The 18,704-nt window shown below is 41.0% G+C and overlaps 1 protein-coding gene across 1 annotated transcript in view; it reads left to right on the top strand.

Moving 5' to 3' along the window:
• Window positions 1-18,704, top strand: part of pcsk5a (proprotein convertase subtilisin/kexin type 5a) — a 46,331-nt gene that overhangs the window by 10,684 nt on the left and 16,943 nt on the right. Inside the window, exons 13-29 of the mRNA XM_079607032.1 lie at window positions 2,185-2,321; window positions 2,443-2,562; window positions 4,000-4,102; window positions 4,183-4,373; window positions 5,600-5,687; window positions 5,797-5,900; window positions 9,145-9,283; window positions 9,374-9,489; window positions 9,600-9,702; window positions 10,403-10,539; window positions 11,125-11,325; window positions 12,050-12,118; window positions 13,056-13,098; window positions 13,222-13,364; window positions 13,476-13,676; window positions 15,241-15,324; window positions 15,432-15,630. Of these exons, the coding sequence (XP_079463158.1) occupies window positions 2,185-2,321; window positions 2,443-2,562; window positions 4,000-4,102; window positions 4,183-4,373; window positions 5,600-5,687; window positions 5,797-5,900; window positions 9,145-9,283; window positions 9,374-9,489; window positions 9,600-9,702; window positions 10,403-10,539; window positions 11,125-11,325; window positions 12,050-12,118; window positions 13,056-13,098; window positions 13,222-13,364; window positions 13,476-13,676; window positions 15,241-15,324; window positions 15,432-15,630 (2,178 nt within the window). The remainder of the gene's footprint in view (window positions 1-2,184; window positions 2,322-2,442; window positions 2,563-3,999; window positions 4,103-4,182; window positions 4,374-5,599; window positions 5,688-5,796; window positions 5,901-9,144; window positions 9,284-9,373; window positions 9,490-9,599; window positions 9,703-10,402; window positions 10,540-11,124; window positions 11,326-12,049; window positions 12,119-13,055; window positions 13,099-13,221; window positions 13,365-13,475; window positions 13,677-15,240; window positions 15,325-15,431; window positions 15,631-18,704) is intronic.

An 18,704-nucleotide genomic window follows, 5' to 3' on the forward strand; every position in this document is an offset into this window, starting at 1 on the left:
AGGCTTCTAAATAATCAGCGTTATTAAAACCTGTTGTACACAATCTTCTACATGGCTTTTGCTGTCTGATTGATAGTTTATACTTTTTATAAAATACTTTTTAGTCTAATTATATGCCATTGTTCTATACGCTCTAAAATCATTTCTGATTTTCATAATGTAAACAAAAAATAAATGTTAAATTGTTCAGAAGCACTCTGAAAGGGGCCCTAATAAGGGGAGCGACTCCAGCTCTAAGGTTTACATTACCAACAGGCAGTGTACTCGGCAGAAGTGCCATCAACCCTTTAAAAGCAAGGCTCTGATGGGCTCTAGCTCTAAGGAACCTACACTCAGATACTGAGAGGCTCAAGGCGAGGATTCTTAGCAGGCCCGGGCCGCAACCATTTTCCTAGTTACCAAGCCTAAGCTATATCGAGGCGGCCGCATTATATGATTGAAGTTCAGAGCTATAATCTCAAAATGACTCTCAAAGTGAGAGGTGACCTGCTGCTCTAGTCTAAGGTGGCTATCAAGCTGGCCCGACGAGGGCCAAATGCTTGACTCTGTAGTTCTATCTGGAGCTTGACAGAGCGGTGGCCTCAGTAAAATAACTCCCGCTTGGGAGGAAGCCATCTCCCAGAGAATGTCTGTTTGATGCTCAGATGAACGGTAGCCTCACTAGAGAATTTTCCATATAATAAAGCCAACCCGTTTACTACTACAGATTGGCACTACCCACCACCCACTACATAAGCCTGCCGACTGTTGTGGAGAGGAGGCCTCTGGGATAGCTTGTCTATACATGGGAACTTCAGGGCCCTAATTTCACCATCCTATTTAACCCCTTACTAACACCCCCATGATATTTTCTAACAGGGAACTGTGGTCTACTGTTCAACCTTAAAAACTCTCGTAAAGAGAGGAGACCCACAGAGCTCAAACTGCTGCCCATAGAGCGATGGCCTAAACGACATTCACAAATGGAGACCTATAGCCATAAGAGCTTGAAAGAGCACACTTTCTACCACACCCAACGCCAGACCCACAGAGGGGTTGTTACATTAAAGAAATTACTCATCATGTATCCAGCCTCAGGGCTGATGCAAGAAGCGCTTGGGGTGAGGAAGCGCAGATTCGGACCTGAGTTTTATCCTGTCCAAATCTGACAGCCAATCAGCCAGCTATGCTTGCAACACCCCCATTGTGTGCAAGGCATCACCAACCAGACCCGGCACTGCGTATATCCTGCCATTTAAGCGCAACTTTCTCTCTTTTTTTATGGCTTAAAAGGCAGGCCCGGAGCACTTAGTGTTCTTCCATGCCTTTTCGATCTCATTGTGTAGATCAGGCAGAATTGCATAACAAGTTACATTACACTCACAACTCATCATACTCGGGGCAGGGTAGCTGTGAGGGTTCGACTTCTACATCCTCTTCACCATCATCAGCCATCTCCTGCTCTCTTGAGCTGGTTGTTTTAATAGCCAGAAGAGCACTTGCTGCTGGATAAGAGGATGTTAGTTTTTTGACAACACATCCTCATCATGCAGCTCACTCTAGCGAGTCTTTGAGGGACACGAGAGATTAACAGTTCTCTCCAACTCCTCAGCAAGCTCCCTCTGAAAAACCCCACGATTCCAGTCTCCGCTCTGCCTTAGCACGAGCGGGACCCACACCGCCCGGTACAGATGTCTGTCCCTCTTCCCTCGAGAAGAGGGCAGACGAGAATGGAGTTTTCTCAAGGGAAAACTCATAGTTGGCACAAGCAGATCCCTCAGGAACTGATCGTGCGTGCACTGAGCCAAAACAATAAACACACAAGTTGTGTGTGTCATCAGGTGTCAAATATCTTAGACACAGATGCACACACTTCCTGAAGCGTTTTTCACAAGCCATGATTACCTTTTTGAAGTATCAGGTTAAAGCGTACAGACAAAACCGTCCCTGAAGACGAAAAAGCTGTTGACCTGTTCTCCACGCTCCCCTTATATACTTCCGGGTCGCACTAGTGATGTCATAGGCTGTTGCCGGCCAATAGGATTGCCATGATTAGATAAGCATTTCAGACACCGGTTCACGCGGAGGCATTCCCCATCAACGCAGTGCGAGTTCCCTTTCGAAGGGGAACTTTACCTTTTCCCACTAATTCTTTAGGATTATCTGAGTGATTGTTTTAATTATTCTGTGGTTATTTCCTGTCAGACCAAATGACCACTCCAGTGAGGGCTTCCTTAAGTGGGAATTCATGACGACTCACTGCTGGGGCGAAAAACCAGCAGGAGACTGGATCCTGGACATCAGAGACACCCCATCTCCACACAGAAACAGCCGACTCCAAGGTGTCCACCACCTTAACATACTTTAAACTTTACTGTGGTAGAACCCATTGCATATGTACAAAATGTAAACTACAACTATAATAGAATGTAAATGTTTTTCCTTCTTTGTTGTTTATATTAGGAAAACTGGTAGAATGGTCCCTGGTGCTTTATGGGACATCCACACACCCATACATAAGACATGAACAGCCCCGCTCTGCCCAGCTGCCTTCTGAAGATGACACCACAGAGGAGTACAATGGTGATTTACCCAATGCTTTAAAAGCACGCTGGCCAAATTACTTTATATATTATAAATAAATTAAATAAAAAATTACATTATATGAAGTTTATTTAAAGTTCGGTAGCATGAGAGGAAGGCTGTATAGCTGTCTCTCACCTTCCCAGTTTTCCAGCATCCCTCCACCAACTCTTAGCTGGTTCCTATATCCCAACCAGGGATATTTTGGGAAGTACTCCGGCTTTGTGCCAATCTCAAAATTCAAAACCCTCCCCTCGAATAGCATATATGCATATATATCTTTATCTGATCATATGTAAGCCTGAATTTGTGAAACAGTGCACTCACAAAATAAGTAGACACTTCAGTCACAGTTAAAATGCATGAACTGCATTAGATAACAAAATAAATACCAAGTAGCATCTGCAGAGATTTTATCAGAAGTACATTCGTTTTTAATTTGAATAATATTGTTATTTTTAAATTACTTTTAACCAACTAGGGTCACAATGATTTTGTATGTATGCATGTATATCAGGTATAAGTCAGTTCTCCCTAAAGTTTGTTACACATGGACTGGACATGTTACACTAACATTTGACAAAAAGTGTCCAAGTAAGTGTCCAAACTAGTATATTGTTATATTATTTCAAACCTAGCAAACTTTTTGGGTTTGTTTGAAAAGTGATTTTGCTGTTTTTCTTTCAAAGAAATGCAACTTGGTTTGATGTTTTATTATCTAATGCTGGAATTCCCAAACCGTTTTGTCAGCTGAACCCATTAAATGTATAATATTTACTTAAATTACCCCCTGAAATGTAACAATGGATTCACATGTTCACAGTTTTCTGTGCTACTTCTACTTCTCTTTCTACAGTAGCAATATTTATACTGCTGTGCTGAGACATCCAGACACAAAAAATGCTTTACTGCTGAAAAAAAGTTACTTTTAAGGGTGTCCACACATGGGTTCACTTTTTTACAACCAACTAATGCTACAAGTTACAACTTTTGTTTTGGCGGAATATTGGTGAAAAGCTGTAAACTCATGTCTCAATGAAATCATGTGAATGTATTGTAAAAAGAAAAGTAAACCTAGCGCTCATTGCATTCCCAAACGCACACTAAATTCACAACGCTTGCAGAGATGGAGTACATGAGAAGCAGCAATTACTGTGGACCGAGCTGCTCTGAAATCATGATATCAGTGTCACACTTCACTTTGAAACACAAAGTGCAGCAGACTGTAGGTCGCTTAATTAAATCACATCATTAATTTGAATGTTACATTCAATTTAATTAATTATTAGCTTTTCATCAACTCACAAACGCACATCAGTTCCCTCATTAACCCATTTAAGAGCATTTACGTATTTTTAAGTGGGCATAACTGCCCACTTTTGGGGACATTGTAAATATAATTATTTGTGAATACTTTGCTTTATCCCTCTACTCAAGGCTCTTGTGACCCAGAATGTAGTGAGGATGGCTGTGAAGGACCTGGACCCCACCAATGTGTTTCCTGCTTGCACTTTTTCCTAAAATTCAAAAATAACACACGGTCAGGAATTATTACTTTTCTCTTCGGTCCTTTCCTTCTTTATAAAAAGTTTACTGATACTGCACTAACTCATTTTTCAGGACCTGTGTGTCTGAGTGTCCAGGCGGGTACTGGGGGGATAAGAACAGGTGTAAGAAGTGTTACTCCTTCTGTAAGTTGTGTTTAGGCAGCCGCAGTGATCAGTGCACAGCCTGTAGGTCTGGATACTATCTGAACGAGGAAAAGAACAACTGTGTGACCAGCTGTGAGGATGGCTACTATCTTAACCACGGTAAGAGTGATGCCACCATGCCAATAAGACTGAAAAGCAAGTGGGTTACTTGTTTAAAAAAAAGAAACCAAGTGCATTACACATTACTCTTAAAGTCCCCCTGTAGTCAATAATTTTATACCTTAAAAATCATCTTTGCTCGCCAAAATTACATATTTAAACTTTTTTCTTTGAAAAAAAGATGCCTTAAAATAGCTTGAATGTAACTCTACACCCTTGGTTTGTCTTAAACCATATTAAAAACACCACATAGACATATAACCAACATTACTAGCTTGATTTTCACAACAGGGGGACTTAAATAAATAATAAAAGTAAAGGATACAAAATAAAGGTTCTTTCTGCTGAAAAATCCAGCATTGCTGGTCAAGTTGTATTTTGCATGCTGGGTCCAGGTTGGGATGTCCAAGAGAACACCAGCTGGTGGTGGACCAGCTGATGCTGGTCCACCAACTAGACAGCACTATGCCAACTCTAACCAGCATAAACCAGCCTGGACCAACATGGACTTCATGCTTGCTGGATTTTTCCGCATGGCTTATTGGCATCTATGGTTCCATGAAGAACCTTTAACATCCATGGAAACTTTAGAGGTTCTTTACATTATACAAAAAAAATTCTTCACACAGTAAGAAATAAATGGTTCTTTTAAGAACTCCTGACTAAAAATGTTTTTTTGTGGTACCCAAATGTTTTGTTCTATGGCAGGGGATGGGCAACTTCAGTCCTGGAGGGCCACTGTCCTGTAGAGTTTAGCTCCAACCCTGATAAAAATTCACCTGCCTGTAGCTTTCTAGTATTCCTGAAGACATTGATTAGCTTGTTCTAGGGTTTGAGCTAAACTTCTTCAGGACCGAAGTTGTCCATTCCTGTTCCATGGCATTGCTGCAAACTCCACCTTTTGGAACCTTTCTTGTTTAATATTTATTGTAAGCCATGTTCTTTATGCAGAGGGCTCTGTCCTGTCATGCTTACACCAGCTTTGCACAAAAAGATGACATGTTAGACACTGTTCAGATCGGCGCTTGCACTGCAAAAGGCCTTGATGATGATGATGTTCTTTATGCAAATAAGTGTAAAACCCCAGCCACAAAATATAATTGATCCAAAATCATATTCCACATCGCTGCATTGTAAACTTTGCTTTTAGTGTTGACATAAAAATGACTTAGAATGACATAGAAATGTTGACTTATTCTGTGTTCATGAATGTTTTTTCAATGCAGACGAAAACTTGTGTAGGAAGTGTAATATTGAGAACTGTATGAAATGCACCTCAGCCACCATTTGCACAGAGTGCTCTGAGGGCACAAGGTAATATATTTTTATTAAATGTTTGAACCTACTGATATTTCATGAGGCAATGTAGCCATGTCAGTTCACTGTAATGAAAGTTGACTGTTTCTCTCTTCGGCCCTTTCAGTCTTTTGGGCAACAGATGCCAGAAGAGTTGTGAGGTGGGCCATTACTACAGTAAGCCGGAGGACTCATGTGAGCCCTGCCACCCAGCCTGTGCTACATGCAGAGGTGGACAAAATACACAACTTCCTTACTTGTGTGAAAGTACAGATACTACTGGTCAAATATTACTCCATTACAAGTAAAAGTTGTAAAGACACTTTTTACTTGAATAAAAGTACAGAAGTACTTGTTTTTAAAAAGTATCAAGGCAAGGCAAGTTTATTTATATAGCACATTTCCTACACAATGGTAATCAGAGGCGGACAGAGTACACAGCTTCATTACTTGAGTAAAAGTACAGATACCCCTTGCTAAATTTTACTTGAGTATAAGTAAAAGTACTACAGTCAGATGTCTACTTGAGTAAAAGTACTGAAGTACTTGTTTTTAAAAGTACTTGAGTATCAAGAGTACAAGAGTAGCCTACATTTTCTAAATATTGCATTTCTACTGCCACAGTGTTTACATTTAGGCTATGTACAGAAACGTCCTACATGAGTTATGAAAAATGTTAATGTTAATACCTTGGATAATGTAAAAGGAATTGAAAGTAAAATCAAGTAATTTTCATATTTTTACCACGTTGCTTTATTTAACATTTCGCACTTGCCCACAAGGCAATAGCACAATGGCAACGATCTCTGACAAACCTCTGCTAGAGTTTTAATGGATTTTTTTGCACCCACATTTGAACTAACAATTGTGTGTACATTTGAGTTTCTCTGTTTTTTCATCAATCAAATCAATAAACCTAAACCAGCAAAGAAGGCAATATAGCAATGTTCTGACACACCTCTAAATCACACCTCTGAAAGCTGATTGCTGATAGGCTGTCCCAATCAGTGACGCCTGCACAATCCAGTCACGTTTGAGAGGGAAACAACAAATTGAGGTTTTCCGAGTTTTTTTAATTTATTTTTTATTTTTTTAGAAGAAGTAACGGGTACTCAGTACTCACGGTTATGGATAGAAATGTAGTGGAGTAAAGAGTACAATATTTGCCTCTCAAATGTACTTGAGTAAAGTCATGAGTACTCCCCAAAAATGATACTCGAGTAAAGTACGGATCCCTCCAAATTGTACTTAAGTACTGTACTCATGTAAATGTACTCCGTTACTGTCCGGCTCTGATGGTAATTCAAAGTGCTTTGCATAGAAGAAATTAAAATAATCAAAAGAAATAAGAATAATTAAAACAGTTTAGAATAAAAAAACTAAATAAAATACAGTACAAAGAGTCGGACAAACAGTGGCACAGTGCTCATTCATTAATACTTTTTATCAAAAGTAAAAAGCAAATGTCAATTTAAACCTAGTGAATACACTGACCAGTTTTTAGTATCGGTGGAATTAAGAGCTTTTAGAATTTTACAAAACCTATAGAAATTTAAACAAAAACAATTATTTAACACTCCTACCACCCTCACAAAAGAAGAACACATCAGTATGTATGTGTATCCATTCATGCACATTTGAAACAAGTGGTCTGTAAATACAGACTGATCAGGAAAAAACACAACATACAGCTACACAACCATAGCTGTATAACTGCCCAACAGCTGCTTTAACAAAGAGCAAAACAGAAATACTTATTTGCCATGAAAACAAAACTTTCAAACCATTAGTTTTCACACCGAACTTCACGACACGTGACCATACAAGAGTGATTACTGATAGGCTGTCTGTCACCCGCAAAAATCCAATCACGTTTTCGAAAAATCATGCCCTGACTAACATAACTATATACTTTCTACTCAAGGACCTTGACAGAAATGTAGTGGAGTAAAAAGTACGATATTTGTCTTTCAAATGTAGTGAAGTTAAAGTAACAAGTTTCCAGAAAAATAATACTAAAGTAAAGTACAGATACTCAAAAACAGTACTCAAGTAAATGTACTTCGTTACTGTCCTCCTGGTACAATGCACAGATCATCAATGACATCCCAACGAACAAATTCCGAACAACATGCCCGAGTCAAACCGATTGTCCAATATTCGAAGACTTTCTACTGTAGCTCTAGTTTTGTTTTCAAAACATATTTTAATCTATGATCACTCTACTAAATTACATTTAAAAATTGCTAAAATAATAATTAAAATGAAAATGTATTCGTTTTTATATTCTATTTATTTTAAATACTTTTATGTCATCTTGCTGCCCCCTTTGAAGTTTATAAAGCCCCCTAGTTGAGAACCAATTCCCACATGTATGTAGGAATGATTCTTAATCCAAATCAGTTGTAAAGGATCCTAATAGGAATTTTCATTAGGGAATTCAACATAACACTCACAAATCTGTTTGAACATAGTTCCCTATAATAGGACTATTATGATTATGAATAATATACTTTAGTATTAGAATATCCTAAAGCCACAGATTTTTAGAGCCCATTGGAGGTCTGAGATATCTTAAACATATATAATTATTTTCTTTTAAAATGGACATGCCATTTTTAACTATTTAAATGAACATTAAGTAATGATCCAATTAGCAGTGATGTGATGATGAAATTATATGTTTAATTTCTTTGTTCGGAAATGTTGAATGTTCAGAAACTTCACTGTTTTTTTCTGCTTGTTAAGTCGTGACCTATGCAAAAGCCGTTTATGAGCACTATATTTAAAGCACACATTTTAACACTTTAAGTATTAAAAAAACATGGTTTAAAGTCTCTGGGCTCATGGTACCCTGGACACCAATTTTTTAACGATTCAGAGAATATGAATCACTGTCTAGCCAACTGAGATTTCAGTATGGAGATTATGGTTAGAATCATTTTCTACGTGAGTGTACTGTATATTAGCACCGTTTGTTCTTTGCGATCTGAACGTTTGGAACAGTAGCATCTGACGTAACAACTGAATTCTGTCACAATCTGGAATGACGGGAATCAAACAAGAATCCTAAAAAAATCTAATAAAAGTTCAATTCAAATAATTTTTCAGTTTATAGTATGTTAATGGATTCTTAAAGGATTCTAATTTAGGATTAGTTCCAAATTATGATATACAAATTCTATTAGCAATCAGCATTCCTTTAGTATCTTGCAATTGTGGAAATGTAGGGCATCATAAGATTTTCTTGAAATTATTTATTCTAACTATTGCACTCTAATACTCTTATAATCGAAAAAGGGTAAAATAAATCTGTTGAAATTCTAGTGTTCATTAATCATAATATCCAACATTGTGATCAAATTCCAACAGCAATCCTCTACAGGATCTTTCGATATGGCAATTTTGTGTTTTTAACTGATGTGAGGTTTTTTTTCATGTGGGTGTAATATTTTAGGGTCATGTCTTTGTACAGCTGCAGGTCTAGAGTTATGTAATCGCTGTGCTGAAGGCTACCTGATGGAGAACTGGAGATGTGTGTCCTCCTGCAGTCAAGGTTTCTACGCTGTACAACCCATCTCTGACAGCGCAGACACTCAGAGCAACTGTGAGAGGTGTGTGTGTGTGTGCTACAACCTCTCTCATCTCTTCAACATTTATCATCATCCCTTACCACTAGTTTGATTCTGTGTGTATATGTGCAGGTGTGATGTGAGCTGTCTGGCCTGCGTCGGGCCGGGTAAAGGAAACTGCAGTGAGTGTGTAGATGGACACACACTTCAGGATGGCGTGTGTGTTCTCAGCCACAACTGTGTTGATGGTAAGTTCTGGTTCATTCAACCAGAGTATGCAACCTGTTGATGCACAGCATTGTAAAGTTGTTGTAACATTTCAGATTTAATTGCAATGAATGTATTTTTGTGTTTAAAGGGGAATATCAGGATGAGAGTGGAGACTGTCAGTCATGTGATGTGTCCTGTCAGAAATGTAAAGGTCCAAAAAGTGAAGACTGTCTCAGCTGCTCCAACACACAGTAAGAAACTGTTTTTCAACGGTTGTTTACCTACTGAAAAGACACCAATGCATGGGATGCTGGTGGCTGTTGTTTTGTCTTTGTTTTCATTTAATTCAGTTTCTGTTTGGCTGTTTTCCTTTGACCCAGTTTTCCCATGTGTTACATTGATTGTTAAGAGGTTGTACATTCTCCTAGATTTTCTCCTGTTTTGTGTGTTGAGTATTATATTAAAGGTCCGCTTGAGTATAGTTCATCGTGTGCTTAATTACAGCCAACCTGCTAGTGACAGTGAAGACTGGATTAATGGCTGCTGAAAATCTAGCTTTTTCCACCACAGGCATAAATTACATTTTAAAATGTATTCAAATATAAAATAGTTATTTTAAATTGCAGCAATATTTCAGGTTTTTTACTGTATTTTTTTTTATCAAATACATGTGTCATTAGTGAGCATAAGATAAATTAAAAAAATCTTAATTATTACAAACATTTCTTTATTCATTGGTGAAGTTTGAATATCTTGGCATATAAAGAAGGAATATATGTTGTCATTGTTACTTGTACAGGAGATATTCACAATATCTAAAAGTGAATTGTGAAAAGTGATTTACTGGGTCACAGGAGGCGAGAATAGAGAGAAACAGTTGGTCATTCAGTCAGTAGTACAAACAAAAGTCATTTTCTAATAATGTGCATTTCCTCTGTCCTGCTCTTGTAGATGGCTGGATGAGGGACGTTGTGTGGTCAGCTGCTCAAATGGGAAGTACCCATCCAGTGGACAGTGCCACCTCTGTGACCACACCTGTGCCCAGTGCCTTGATGCTGGTCCTGCTAACTGTACCAGCTGTGATACAGGTCAAGATTCATTTCTCATCTTAACCCAACTCGCTGCTGTTCCAATAACTCAACTAAATTGTGCAACTGACAGAAACCAATTAATCTTATTTCTAAGAGCTCCAAAATGAAAACTTGCCAAGTACCAAATGTGAGTAAAAAATGGGCTTCATAATGCAGTCTGACATTTGCTGTTCAGACTTAAGAAAATTAAATCAAAGAGATACAATTGGTTTAATGGTCCAGCGTGACTGTTTCAAATCTTATAGAAAATATTTACCTTAGCTGATAATTTACCTTTAGCTTGGAAAAAAAAATTATATCATGATCGAAACTCCAAAATGTAATTCCTGGCTTTAAGCCACCAAAATGAAAATAGGAGAAACAACATCATGATGGTCTCACAGTTTTTTGACAGGTGGTGAGAGACTGGCAAGTATATGATGTTTTAAGTGACACAATGACCTGCAGTATTTCCTGCAAATACACAAACGTGAAAATATTTATGATACTTTCAATAATACTTTTTTTTTATCTGTCTCCATTTACAGTAGGTGTCCCTGTGTGTATAAATTTGTGTATGTGCTTGTATTATGTGTGCTGTAGATAAGTTTGGGATGGACCGGCACCTGTATAATGGCGAGTGTGTGGATGCGTGTCCTCAGGCTCATTTCCACACAAAGTTGAAGGCATGTGAGCCATGTCCTTCACACTGCAAACTCTGCTCCTCAGCCACACACTGCATCAGGTGTGACGACTCCTTCTACCTCAATGATGGTCTCTGTAATAAACCGGGGTGTGGTGAAGGTATGGCTTATTGTACAGTTTTGTTGAAACACACAAAAAGGAGATATTTAGCACAATGTCCAAGCTGCTCTTTTTTATTTTTTTTTAGAACACACAAAAAAAGAGAAATATCAAGCTGAGTCAGTTCTGGCAGGTCAAGTTAGTCAAATTTGCGTCAGCTGACTCTCAGCTGTTCCACATTCACCTATAGGAATACGACGCCTATCACATGTATAAGCTCCTTCAGTATTATTAGCAGCTATTGCGTTTCTCAGGAGCTAATTACCCTCCTCCATCCCCAGCTCCTCCTCTTGCCCAGTCAGGATTTGGCATTCTGATTCCCCTTGAATCAGAATAAATTTTTTAATTATCTTGTACTTTGAAATGTATGATATCTGCAATACATTCATGTTGGTTCTGTTCTGTTTACCCCAAGGGGGGTTATTGCTGCTCTCCCTGCTCTTATCCATACTAGGCTGTATGGATGCGCAGGGAGTTCTGGCCCCGAACTGAACCATACCGCCAATCCAAACTGTATGCTAATTGTCAATCGTATTTGACGATAGTGGTCCTGACAGAATTAGCACAATGTCCAAGCTGCTCTTTTATTATACAATGAAAATTACATTTTCATTTCGGGGTGAAATATTCCTTTAAATATTATTAGTGCTAGGCTTTGGCTTATTTTTCACTTTCAGGACAGACTTCAACCAATGCAGTTAATTAGTTTGTATGTGTGTTTTAGGGGAGGTGGAAGACCCAGAATATGATGACTGCATGTCATGTGAAGAGGGATGTAATAAGTGTGTTCTCTGTAAGTTCAGCAATTTTTTTTTTAGCATTTAGTAATCACTATGATAGTATTAGGCCTATACAATGTAAACCCTAATGCTCACAATAATTATTTGGTTTGAGTAGAGCAAACTTAAATTAAACTTTCTTTTGAGTTCACAAAACTGACACATTTTAAGCAAACTTGAATTGTTTCATTGTTTTGAGTTTTGTGAACATGTTTCTTTTAAATTAGACAAACTTAAATTTAACTGATACTGGGCTTGGATTTCTATTTGCCAGCATGTGAAAGGGAGAGTAAATGCTAGTGTTGTATAATGTTTTTGTGCAAGATTAATGTTAACTGAGAGATTTAGTGTGTACATTTCTGCTATGCTAACTTAATTTAGAAGAGTTTCTGTTATTTTTTTTATTTTTTTTTATGGGGGTTGTAACAGATATATGTTAACTGTTCTTGCCATACTCGTTCAGCAATTGCTATGCCAAGCTGATTCTATCAAAGCACTGTGTTACCAATTAGCAAGGTAGCATTTTGTGAATTAGTTAAAGCTAGCCAAATTTCCTCACTAAAAATAATTTACATGAGATAACATGACAATTTTAAGTAAAATGTATGAATTAGCTTACTCAAATATTTCTCGTTAAGAGCAATTAAAATATATGAGTAAAAAACACTAAAACTTAACTGACATTAGTACTTGTTTGTCGTGCTCTTCGGAATTTCAACAAAATGTCTTAAGTAAAAAAAGTAGTTTTAGAACATAATTGACGGATGCAACTAATTGTTTTGACTTCACATTCCACCATGAACTACAGTAGTCAACATTTGAAGTACTTAACTGAAATTAATGTATAACTTTGATGTAATGTTTTGATCCACTTAAAATGTTGACTACTGTATATTCAGGTGACCAGACATATGTTTCTGAATAATTTACAGTTCCTTCTACATTTTGCAGATAATCCCAAACACTGTCTGTCCTGCATTGATGGATATTACAAGTAAGAAACATGATGTAACAGAACTATCTGCTGGCTTGTATGTGTATGTTCTTTTGAAAGATAGAATGGAAGTTTCTTTTACAGATGTGTGCGGCTCTGAAATCCTCTGTGTGTGTTGCACAGGTTTGAGGAGGGCTGCTATAAGAACTGTCCTGCTAAGACATACACAGTGGAGGAGACCATGAGCTGTGTGTCCTGTGAGAATGACTGTGTCAGCTGTGATGAAGATGAGTGCCACTGGTGTGAAGCTGACCTCTTCCTGTCAGGTTAGACTTAAAACTATTTGCATTTATGGTATACATTTCATGCATTTCCTTGGAATCAAACGTCTTCAAGGTCGAATTAAAGGTTATTGACAAGTTTAATGTACCCTACAGATGGGAAGTGTGTGCAGGAATGTCCTGATGGTTTCTATGGTGATGAAGATTCTCAGGAGTGTGAGGAATGTCACTCAGACTGCAGTTCATGTAGTGGGCCAGAGGACAGTGACTGTGACAGCTGCATTGATGGACTGACGCTTGATAATGGAGCTTGTGTGTCTGAACAGGATGTCTGCTCTGCTCAGATGTACCTCACTGGTGAGAGCAACACTCCCGACTCCCGAGAGGAAAAATCTATTATTTAGAGACTACTCGTTCACAGCTCCAGAGACTTAATTGAATGTTAGTCTCATGGCATAGTCCAGATAATTTGGTTTTGGAAGAATTTGATTTCATACGAGTTAATATTGAATTCCATCCATCTATACATCCAATGTCCAAACCGCTTGTCCTACAGTATATAGGGTTGCAGTCATATTGGAATATTCCTTTTGAAATCCACTGTCAAAAGGAAGACTTTGGTATATTTGAGCTCAGGCATTGAAACTTTAGGGCAGAGGTCTTGGAGACCAGTGCTGCGTTTGAAATCACATACTGTCATGTAAATACTACATTTGGTTTAAAACACAAACAAGTATGTTCTATATAGTAGGAATATGGGTTGTAGGTCTAGAAAAGATGTCTAGGATTTTTTTTTTTTTTAATAATGATATTAAAGAAATATTATTTGTGACCTATACTTCATTAGAAAACAAAAGATACACTGGGACACTGCCCTCAAATGGTATCTTTGTAACTTGTTTACCGTAAAAAATGTATACCTTAAGTGCACATTTCCACTCCAAGGTAATACATACAATACATATTTTAAGGGTTGATAAGGTACAAAGTTGACATTTTAAGGGTACTGCCCAAGTGATAAGTTGTTGTACCCCTAAAGGTACCGTTTAAAATTGCTAAATAACATTTGTTAACACCCTTTTTGATTTGACATTATTGGTTCATTGGATCAATGTAGGCATTTGGTTGGAAGTTGGTTAAGTTGGTTTAGGATTAGAGAAAAAAATCTTATTTATAAAACATAACAACCCTTGTGAAAAAGAGTACATTTTAGCATACTTTTAGAATAATACATTTCAATTTATATTAAATGCCATTAGTTGAACCTGAGTGTGATTTTGACCCACTTAAATACGACTTAAGTATCTTTATATGTAATTTCATTTACATTTATTTTGTCTTTGAAATATATTTAAAGTGTACAGTCGAATGACAAGCATACTTTCATGTAATTTCTAGTTAAACTTGTAAATCATTGGTTTTAAATATATTTGTAATTAGACATTTGTTATGATTACGTTTCAATTTAGTACATTTAAAATACAGTATATTACAGTACCTTTAATTGTAATATCAAATAACACCCTATAGTTAAAATTATAATACTTATACTTAAAATACAAATACTTTGTGTTTTAGTATGTTTGTCAACACCACAAAATAAGTGTCCTTCTTTAAAGCATGGCAAAAGTTTATTTAAAAAAATTTAATGTACTTTTTGAATGTAGTAACTTTAAATTTGACATGTATTTAAAAGTGTACTTACGTGTGTAAAGAAACATAAAGGTCATAAAAGTGTTATCTCTTAAAGTACACTGAAGTGGTCTTTATTCAATTCATATTTTTATGTGCAAGAACTGTTTTTTTTTTTTTACTTAAAGTTCACTATACATGCACATTTAAAACAATTAAGCACATTTCTTTTTCACAAGGGACTGTTTAGTTATAAAAATGTTGCTGGTTAACTGCTCTCATCTTTCAGATGATGGGGAATGTGAGGCCTGTCACTCTTCATGCGAATCCTGCTTTGGGAGATTGAAGACTCAATGCAACACATGTGACAAAGGTACAACATGTGCAACTCAATGAAAAATATGACGGATGGAATAATCTTTGGTTGGATGCATGAAGGCTTGGATGAATGTGAATAGATGTTATGTATGTGTGTTCCAGGTCGATATCTGACTGCAGATCAGATGTGTGTGGCACGATGCCCGATGGGCAGATTTGGCAGCAAGGAAAGTGGGAACTGCGAGAATTGCCCACAAGGTTGTGCCCAGTGCCAGGACGAGCAGCTCTGCACACGCTGCCAGTCAGCACGTAAAAGCCTTCTTTATTTGCAGGCTGGCCAATGTGTGCGCAAGTGCACTAGGTTAGAACCATTTACAGACACTTACAGTATGTAATGCAAACAATTATTGTACCCAAGTATTGTACTCGTACTGAATGTAGGCTTAAAGTCCTCAACAGCCAAGAGACATGCCAGTGAAAAACAAGGGTTCCCTTTCGTCCTGGGAACTCCGACGTGTCGTCAGGGAGTTCCCTGACGAATTGGGATCACGCTAGGGCGCCAATTGCCTTCGAGAGAAATAAAACGAGCCAATGGACATTGGCATGCAAGATTTGCATTCCGCGACCCGCCTATCAGCGCGGGTATAAAGCGCGGAAGTAAACATTGCGAGAATGCTTTTTGCTTCGGAGCCGTCCAGTGTGTCTCTGTGCCGCTGTTCTTCGAGGAGAGTTATATTTATATTGTTTACAAAACAAAACAACGTCTTTGGAAGAAGAGGGTCTCTCTAGTGTCAGTGTGACGGCGCTTCAGCGATCGCCACGTTCCTGCCTGCTGCTGACGTCTTTTTCATACAAAAAGAAAAAAGAAAAAGAGCCGTTTTCACGGCTGGTAGTGTGAGTGCAGCACAGCAGGCTTGCAGTTTCCCTGCTGTGTCTGCCGCGGTTGGTCCCTCGGTGCTTCGGCACGTGTTAGAGAGCACTCTCTCTCTTCTAAAAGAGTGTCACGGGGGTTTCGCGTCCTTTTCAGGATGTCGACTCACCCGTGCGTTTCTGGATGCGGTCGACTTCTCCCTCAGGAAGATGGTCATAAACACTGCCTCTCGTGTATGGGCTTAATGCACGCTGAGGCAGCGTTTATGAATGAGTCATGTTCTCATTGCGGGAACATGACTCTGGCGATGCTGCGTTCAAGACTACGAACCCTGAAATATGGGGGAGTCCCTTCAGTGAATCCCTGTTCTAGTTCGTCTGCCGGTTCAGTTCGGCAGGCGGCTACTGCGGCGATTCCTGTTGGTGAGCGTATGAGGATCACAGTGCAGAACGTCCCGTCTGGTGAAAGATCCTCACGGGCTTCTCACTCCTCTACTAGCTCGTTGCCATTGGTTGCCCCGGCGGAGCCTCCGGAGCCGTCTCGTGCGGTACCGGTTGTTTCCTTGGGGCCCCGCCTGAGGATCAGATGTTGATCGCGGCATCGGAGGAAGAGGGGTCATCTTCTGGTGATGACTCAGCGGAACTACCCCCTTCGGGTGTGGTGGCTTCGGCTGAGCCGGATCCAGAAATGGCCACTATGCTCGAAAGGGCGGCTGCGAATGTCGGGCTCGTCTGGAACCCTCCACCGAGTCCCGAACCTTCGCGGCTGGATGATTGGTTTCTCGGAGCGGGCCGAACTGTTGCCCCACGGCCCGCTCCAGTGCCTTTCTTCCCTGAAGTGCATGAGGAGCTGAGGAAGTCTTGGCTGGCCCCTCTGGCGACCAGACGTAGACAACCTCACTCCTCCTTCCTCACCACCCTTGATGGCGGAGCGACGCACGGGTACGAGGGAATCCCCCCAGTGGAGCGGTCGGTTGCGATGCAGTTGTGTCCTAAGACCGCTTCCACTTGGCGGGGTGCCCCTTCACTCCCCTCCCGCGCCTGTAGGTTCTCCTCTGGTCTGACCAGGGATGCCTACACGGCGTGTGGAGATGCCGCTTCCGCCCTGCATGCCATGGCGCTGCTGCAGGTCCACCAGGGCAAGGCACTCCATGACTTGCAGGCGGGTGGTCCCGACCCAAGATTGCTGCAGGAGCTGCGTGAGGCGACGGACTTCGCCCTCCGGGCGACGAAAGTCACCTCACGTTCCTTGGGTCGGGCGATGTCCACTTTGGTGGTCCAGGAACGCCACCTTTTGCTTACCCTTGCGGATTTGCGGGAAGCGGAGAAGAAAAAACTTCTCAACTTCCCCATTTCCCAAGGGGGCCTCTTCGGCGACGCGGTGGAGAGCTTCGCCCAAGAGTTCTCTACCGCCCAGAAGCAGTCGGAGGCGATACGGCACGTCCTGCACAGGAAGCGAACTGCTGCTGGTCCGTCTCCTGTGGCCGTAGAGCCTCCGGCTGCTCGTCGCCAAGGGCGCCCTCCTGCGACCGCTCCTCCTTCTGGGCAGCAGTCTAAACCTGGAGGCCGGAGGTCTGGTCGTGAGAAGGCACCCCAACCCGCTCAGACGCCTTCGGCCTCTTCTCGCAAAAAGAGGGGTGGAAAGCGTTCCTGAGACGGGCGACCTGGAGGAGGACCTGGATACTGCTCTTCGGGAGGGTGCCTCTGCACACCTCCTTCCCCCGGGGGAGGGCCGGGTGGAGAATTTTTTGTTTGTTTCTGTTCCGCCGCTGACCACTCGGTACCCAAATTTTCAATAAAAGAGCAATTTCTACCTCCTCTTTCAGGTTATCCACGGCCGAGACTGCTGGGCACACAGTCTCCCCCGTCCGAGAGGGTCGCAGTGGCAGTGCACGCCGCCTCCGAACGGCGCCCCTCCCGCTCCCCTCTCCCCAGTTCCCGGATAGCAGTGACGCAGCCCCGGTTGCGTCGCTCCTGTCTGCGGCTGGGGCCGGAGGCGCAGAGACCAGGACACAAGGAGTCAGGGCCTTGCTCCTCGTCTCTCCCCCTCCTCTCGCCATCGGGCAGCCCGCAGCAGAATGCCCACGGGCCTTCTCTGCCGTCTGCCCCCCGGTGGAAGCAGGTTGGTGTCAAATTCTTCACCCAGACCCTGCTCTCGGTCGCTACAACGCCACCAGAGCCAGGTCCCTGTCTCCCACCTCGCTGCCCCTCCGCGGGTACGCCGGTGATGCGCGTGAGCCGGTTGGGACTGTATCTGAGAGCCTGGCTAGCGCTTTCGGGTCCGTCCCGATGGCTCATCCGCACCATTCGGCTCGGCTACGCAATTCAGTTTGCACGCCGGCCTCCCAAGTTCAGGGGCGTCCACTTCACCCGTGTGTGGTCAGTGGATGCCCCTGTCTTGCGGAAAGAGATCGACGCCCTGCTGGCGAAGGACGCGATCGAGCCGGTCCCTGCTGCCGAGATGAGGTCTGGGTTTTAGAGCCCCTACTTCATTGTACCCAAGAAAAGCGGGGGGTTACGACCAATCCTGGACCTGCGAGTTTTGAATCGGGCCCTGCACAAACT

The sequence above is a fragment of the Phoxinus phoxinus genome, assembly GCF_949152265.1.
Source record: "Phoxinus phoxinus genome assembly, chromosome: 3".
In the NCBI taxonomy this organism is placed as follows: domain Eukaryota; kingdom Metazoa; phylum Chordata; class Actinopteri; order Cypriniformes; family Leuciscidae; genus Phoxinus; species Phoxinus phoxinus.